Source organism: Oreochromis aureus, linkage group 4 (genome assembly GCF_013358895.1).
Source record: "Oreochromis aureus strain Israel breed Guangdong linkage group 4, ZZ_aureus, whole genome shotgun sequence".
Taxonomy (NCBI): Eukaryota; Metazoa; Chordata; class Actinopteri; order Cichliformes; family Cichlidae; genus Oreochromis; species Oreochromis aureus.
Window position 1 is genome coordinate 22,036,101 of NC_052945.1, and position 7,222 is coordinate 22,043,322.

Below are 7,222 nucleotides of genomic sequence, written 5' to 3' on the forward strand. Positions count from 1 at the left end.
TTTTCAGAGATGCCCGTTACCCACCAGCTGACCGGCTGGTCAAGGCACGGACTCCCGGCACAGCGTTTTCAAACCCCCCATGGTCTTTCGCTACTCGAGTTAAACATGATATATAAATCACTTGAATAATGTTGGGAATAATAGATTAATGAATATACATTAGAGTTAAAGAGACTATAGTTTGGGATTGCTTAAATGCTTAATGACAAAAAGACATTTGAAAATATAAACAACCAGACTATCAGCAGTGATTTAACTACTTTAAGACCTCTCTGAAAATCATTTCCAGCATATATCACAGAATTTAAGGCCTTAATAAGCACAGAGCATACAGAGAAAAGTACTAAACTGAATCAATTTCAGCTTTCGTTTTTTTATTGGTATATTTTATTAATAATTACATTTTCTGTATCTTTACCACACAGGTGTAGATACTGTCGGTTCAGTGAATGCTTAAATTGCACTGATTAGAATATACTGGACATTCAATGCTAAGATTCAGCGCACTGTGTTAGAGGCTGGGATTTGATGACTTCATCATATATACAACCTTTGATCATCATTTATGTCCAGTTGAGAATGAATCTGTGCACTCACATATTAAATGAACTGAAACCAGTAGTGTGATCTCCAGTCTTGATATAAGGAATGAGAGAACTGACAGCTGTTAAAGTAATGTGGTAACATCTGGACTGACGAGTTTACTGTCAGCATTTTAATCACTAGTTTAAAGGCCATAGGTTGCAGCCATTGCTCTAACACTGTATAAACGTAACAGGCCTCAGTGCTGGTTCTAAGGCTACGTTCACACTGCAGGTGAAAGCGCATCAAATCCGACTTTTTTGACCCTGTGCGAGCCATATGCGATCATGGTATGACAGTGTGAACAGCACAAATCCGATATTTTCAAATCCGACCTGGGTCACTTTCGTATGTCATACGGAATCCGATACATATCTGATGTTTTAGAAAGCGACTGCTGTTTGAATGGTCATGTCGCATTAAATCCATCTTTTATGTCACAGACGCCAATTATCAGCACCGGAGAAGTGCCCGAGAAGACATCGTGAACGCTTCCTGGCCATCCAGTGAAACTGTTGGGAAGACAACGTTGGAGAAACGCGAACATTTTATTTGTACTATATAATCTGCAGATTCTGACAGAAATCTTCAACTATCCTTTGAAGCACCGCTCCTCTCTAAAACAGCAATAAGGATAATTATTAGGCCATATGTAAATAACAAAATAACATTATAACTTGAAGCACAACAGCTGCAACGTAAAATTTTCATAAGCTAAAATGGTCTTAAAATGTTAGCCATGTTAGCACGTTACCTTCAGCAGGTGGTCAAACTGAGTGAAGAGGCGCACAGTCAGAGGTTCAGCTCTCTGTTTCGCTGCAGGGCCCCTTCATTCTTCACATATCCGTGTCGAGCCGAGTGTAAATCCCGAGGCTGAACGGCCTTTGTACAAGCACACACGCTTCTTAGCAGGGCGAAGCTATGAGCTAGAAAAATCCAGGCAGACAGCCTGTGTCTGTCCAACCAATCAGAGAGCTCCTTACATCCCATGGTGTGGCTACTTTGCATTGCAGCAGGATTTTTAAAATGAAGTTGTTAATCCAACAGCTAATCCAGATGTTAATCCCTGAGCGAATTGGAAAGGAAAATGGATTTTGAAATGAGGAGTGGAATCGCCATTTTAAAAAGAATTTTGAAAATCACTTTATTAATTGGAATTAAAAAATGACTTTACAAATGCAGAATTTATTCTACAATTCATTATTTAAACACAGAACTCTTTATTTCGATGGACGTGGCTCTTATGGTCCTCCATAATTTAGCTGATACTATGTTGCAGAAACACCAGCTAAACACCTCCTCTGAGGTGAGAGAGAGGGGCTTAGCAATTAAAGACACCAGATCACACTACTAGTCAGCACCAGCCAGTCCCATCCAATTTTTTTACTAGTGTGTGAAAAATATATAAATACTAATAATAAAAAAACATGAACCCAAAGTTTTTATGGCATTTTTAAAATGTTTAAATAAAAAAAGCTGTTTCATTGTTTCATGATGAAGTTGTTAATGGCAGAAAGCAAATTATGACTTTGATGTGCTGAGTTTTTGTACAGAGTTTCTTCCTCTTGTATCACTGTGCCTCTTGAGCACAATAATAAACAGCTGAATCCTCAGTTGTCAAGCTGTTCATCTGCAGATACACCTGCTTTCTGCTGTTGTCTCTGGAGATGGTAAACCGGCCTCTGACTGACTGAGAGTAGAAGCTTCCACTATTGTCGCTCCAGATGAAAGCAATCCATTCCAGTCCTTTCCCAGCAGCTTGTCTGATCCAACCAACATGAATATCACCACCAAACCCTGAGTATGTACAGGTCAGTCTGTGGGAGTCTCCAGGCCTTTTAATCACTGATTCAGACTCAGTCAGTGTTTGACTCTCAGTACCTACAAACAAACAAGAATAATTAGTGACTGTTTTCCAAGCATATCATTTCACTTTCACAACAATGTTAATAAAACGGCTGCACTTTCCTTACCAGCCCAGTAAATTGAAATGATAACAAAAACAACCATGAATTTAGGATGATTCTTTGTCAAGACGATTTGTCTCTGCTCCGTGTACAGTGGTGGTTAATCATGTATTCCCTGTCTTATATTCTGCATCATGTCTTCAAACATGGTAGAGACCATAGTTTGCATCAGCTCCTCCTCCTCAAAGACAAACACACACCCTCTCCTTTAAGTTAGCACATCACATCTTGAATTATTCAGGCCAACCTTCTGAATGTGATAAAAACAATATGTATTGACTTTTTTTCCTCAGGTCACCCATTCATACAATTTTTAATACGTTGACATAACAAGAAAATGAAAGTCTTGAGATCAGGGAACTGCTGAGCAAGATATCAGTAAATAGTCAATCTGAACTTATACTTTTACCTCTTATGTTGTTACAGGTTTTCAGTTCTCACAGCAGGAATTTTATTCTCACTGCTCTTAATGCAGTCTTCAAAACAGTTAAGGCTTTTTTTCATTACACAAACTCACCTATATAAAAAGACACTGAAACTGTAACAACCATTTTCAGTAACTTCTGAATTTTCTCTCTTCAGGTTACAATAACTTTACACACTAGAATCAGTACGAGCACTTTGCACATCACAGTTTACCTAAATATGCACTCTTCCCCCTTCCTGCTTATTCTAATTTGCATCCTAATATCTGTAAGTTGTTAGTGTATGATCCTTTTGTTTGTATTTATATTTGTGTTTTTATAGAGATATATACATTATATGTACTATAAATACCATATATTCTGTGAGGGGGGAGTTCCATCATGACACCAAGAAAATTCCCCTTTTGTGAATACAAATATCCTGATTCTGATTACACGGGAAAATTAGAAAAAATCAAATAGAGCTTTTTCTTTGATAAAATTCAATCTTCCTAGTGCTGATGGCAAATAGATAAAGTAGTTTTTGTATGACTCTCCCGTTACTGTTTCTTGGGCACAGTAATACAATAAACAGATAGACTTGACTGTTGGAGTCATCTCTGGAGGTGGTGAATCTACCCTGGACTGACAGGGAGTAAAAAAAATTAGTACTGCTTGTGTGTGCAACAACGATCCACTTTAGTGCTTTTCCAGGAGCCAGTCTGACCCAGGACATAGGGTACTCTCTGAATGTGAATGCAGAGCCTGCACAGGTCAGTCTGTGGGATTCTCCAGGCCTTTTAATGACTTTTTCAGATTCTGTCAGTCTGACCATCAACACCTGCAAAGAGCATTAAATCATAATAAGTTAAATAGTTTGGTGAGACAAACAAGTGCTGTGTAATAGAACTTGTTTGGGTAAGGGTCTATGAATACTTTCACGTGCTCAGCAGACAGTTAACAGCAGCCGTCCTGTCCTGTAGTCCATACTGTTAAACTGTGTGTCCCCAGCTGAGTGAATATTAGTTTTAACATACTGTTCAGATTTCATGTCTTCACAGTAGGACATTTGTCAATTTTGCCAGGGCCAGGAATTCCGTCTCATAATAAGTTTTTCCACCATACTGAGCTACAGATATATTTAGAATGCACAAATAGCTGACATTAATAAATGGTTGATTACCCTGTTTCAGAGAGCAGGGAGGTGACAGTTATATATCGTATAATGTGGTGAAAATGCAGACAGTTCTTGTAACAGTGTCAAAATCCCCCTGAACTCTTTCACTGCTGTCCCATAATAAAATACACTCAGACATGGCGCACACAGTGTCACTGTTTATGATTCCTCAAAAGTGCACTTTTCAACTAAAAGTGCATTTTAGAACAAATTAGGCAGACGAGATGGGGGACAGAAGCTGAACACAGAGCAGGACTATTAAAATAAAACAGGAAGGATATGAGAGAGGGACAGAGACACAGTCTCAACACTGAACAGAGGGAACACAGAACCAAACCCTAAGAACCAGAACTCAGAAAATACTAAAGCACCGAGGAGCTAGGAATACTTGAGACAGAAACCAAAACCAATAGACTGGCAATAACACATCATGAAATCAAGGATTAATAACACAAAACAGAAAACACTGGTTCACCGACCCAGGACCGTGACAACAGTTGAACAGGTGTACCTAATAAAGTGGCTGCTGAAGGTACTGTATGTAGTGTGACGTTATTGGACTATACAGTAGTTGGTGCTATAATCTCAAATTGTATCTGAGAACTGATTGTATCTTGAATTGCAGAAGTAAAGAATATGAGTCTCTGAGCTTTGTTTTTAAATCCAATTATTTTATTCATGTTTTTGCTTCTTTTTTTCGTTTTTCTTTTTTCTTTTTTGCAATTTTTGCACACTTGCATTTCATGTAGTCATGTGCTGCGTGTCTGTTATATGTGGCACCGTGGCCTTGAAGGAACACTGTCTCGCTTCACTGTGTACTGTACCACCGCACATGGTTGAAATGACAATAAAAGCTCTTGATTCGTTAAGCGTAATTTAAACCCATCATATTTTAACAGTTATGAGACAACAAGCAGAAGAAGTTTCTTAGAAGATGAAGTTAAGTTTCATTCATGGTCTTAGAGCTCCTCCTGTGGTGGCTTCATGCTCCAGTTGTTCAGGCCCTGAGAGGTTTTTGTTCAGGGGTCCTAACAGTTTGTATTACTGTGACTCTCTGGCACAGTAATACACAGCAGTGTCTTCAGGCTGCATGTTCTGTCCATTTAGAGTCACTGTCTTGCTTGAAGTGTCCAAGTCAATGCTGAACTTGCTCTTTAGGGAATCTTTATAGTAAGAGCTCCCAGTACCTTTCACCCCAATCCACTCCAGTCCTTTCCCTGCAGGCTGTCTGATCCAACCTGTCCAGGTGCCAAGAGAATAAGACACCTGACAGGTGATGGTCAGACGCTGACCTGGCTGCAGTATAACAGAGGGTGGCTGTGTCAGCTGTTCACAGTTTACACCTGTGAAGAAAACATGTTGAATGCATTTAAATTAAAAGTGTGTAGTGTTGATGCTGTCAGTGTTTGTGTTCAGTGAGACTCACAGGATCCAGCAGCCAGCAGCAGCAGCAGAGCTACAGAGAACATGTTGGTGCTGAAAGTGATCTCCCAGGAGCTTCTATTCTTCTTTTGCAACCAGCAGCAATATATGAAGTCTGTGGGGGAGCTTACTTTGCATATAGATGGACGCTGATACATTATTAGAGATATACTGATTGTTCAAGCAGTAAAAGAGACTGTGTTTTTAACATTTTTTAAAGATGAAAAAAAAAAAATCTTAAACTATAACTCTGAGGTTCATTAAAACTGAATTTTAAAGAAAAATTTAAACTTGTCCCTGTGACAAGTTATTGACATGTCCTGGGTGAACTCTGCCTCTTTGGCTTATGACAGGTGGAATAAAAAGAATGAGAAAAGCAAGCCAAATATAATTTCTAAACATTGTGGAAGCCATTTGTCTCTGCCCAGTCTACAGTGCAGATAACAATATTAAACGAAGAGAACTTCAGAGGTCATGACCTTGCTCGATTCTGTATGTTGAATCCATACAACGTGACATAGTTTGAGTTGATTGCTAATAAAATTGAAAGAAAAAAAACACTTTTTTTTCATTTGAAAAAATTTTATAACATTTATTGTACATGTGAATGTTGGGTTCTATGTTTCTGTATATAAACAAGTACTTTGCATAATTTGCACCTTATTGGTTTGCAGAACAAAATGTACAAAATAATAAATAAATACAAGCTCACAAACCAAAATATTCTTTTAATGAAATCATTTTATGTCATAAATTAATCACTTTATAACATTATTGATAGCTGAATTCAGTTTCATGTACTGGCATTTTGTTTTAGGGCTTTATCACTACTTACAAACTCACAATAAATTTCTTGCTAATGATTTATAAAAAAAAATAAACAGACACTAAAAAACAGGAATTTATTAGCAGTCTTAGAGCTTTTTTTTTCCTGTGAATGTGACTCTGGCCCTGTAATACACCGCACTGTTTTCAGGCTGAATAGTCTGTCCATTTACTGTAGGGTCAATGTAACAGAACACAGTTTGTATTTATATAGCATAGCCGATTTTTCAAATTTTTCTATTCAGTTTTTTTCTGTTTTGTTGAATATAAAGGAACAGATTACTGAATCATTAGACTGAAATTAGTTTGTTTCATAATAAATAATAAAGGAAAATTAATAAAATAATAATAAAACAGTGCTAACAAGTTATGAAAGGATAGGGTCTTTGTTTTGTGTCTCTTGAGGACAATAATAAACAGCAGAGTCCTCTGATGCCCAGCTGCTCATCTGCAGTTTTTTGTTTTTTGGGGGATCTTCAGGCTGCATGTTCTGTCCATTTAGAGTCACTGTCTTGCTTGAAGTGTCCAAGTCAATGCTGAACTTGCTCTTTAGTGAATCTTTGTAGTAAGTACTCTGAGTACTTTTCACCCCAATCCACTCCAGTCCTTTCCCTGCAGGCTGTCTGATCCAAGCTGTCCAGTAGCTCAGAGAATAAGAGACCTGACAGGTGATGGTCAGACGCTGACCTGGCTGCAGTATAACAGAGGGTGACTGTGTCAGCTGTTCACACTTCACACCTGTGGAGAAAACATGTTGAATGCAGTAACAGTAAGACTCAGTGTGCTGTGGTCATAGTGTTTGTGTTCAGTGAGACTCACAGGATCCAGCAGCAGCAGCAGCAGAG

General features: G+C 38.3%; 1 gene segment (V, D, J or C); it reads right to left on the reverse strand.

Moving 5' to 3' along the window:
• Positions 1-5,171: 5,171 nt before the first annotated feature.
• On the reverse strand, positions 5,172-5,617 carry LOC120440009. The segment is given in 2 exon segments: positions 5,172-5,473; positions 5,557-5,617. Coding segments are annotated over 2 exon segments (345 nt in total).
• Positions 5,618-7,222: the final 1,605 nt, after the last annotated feature.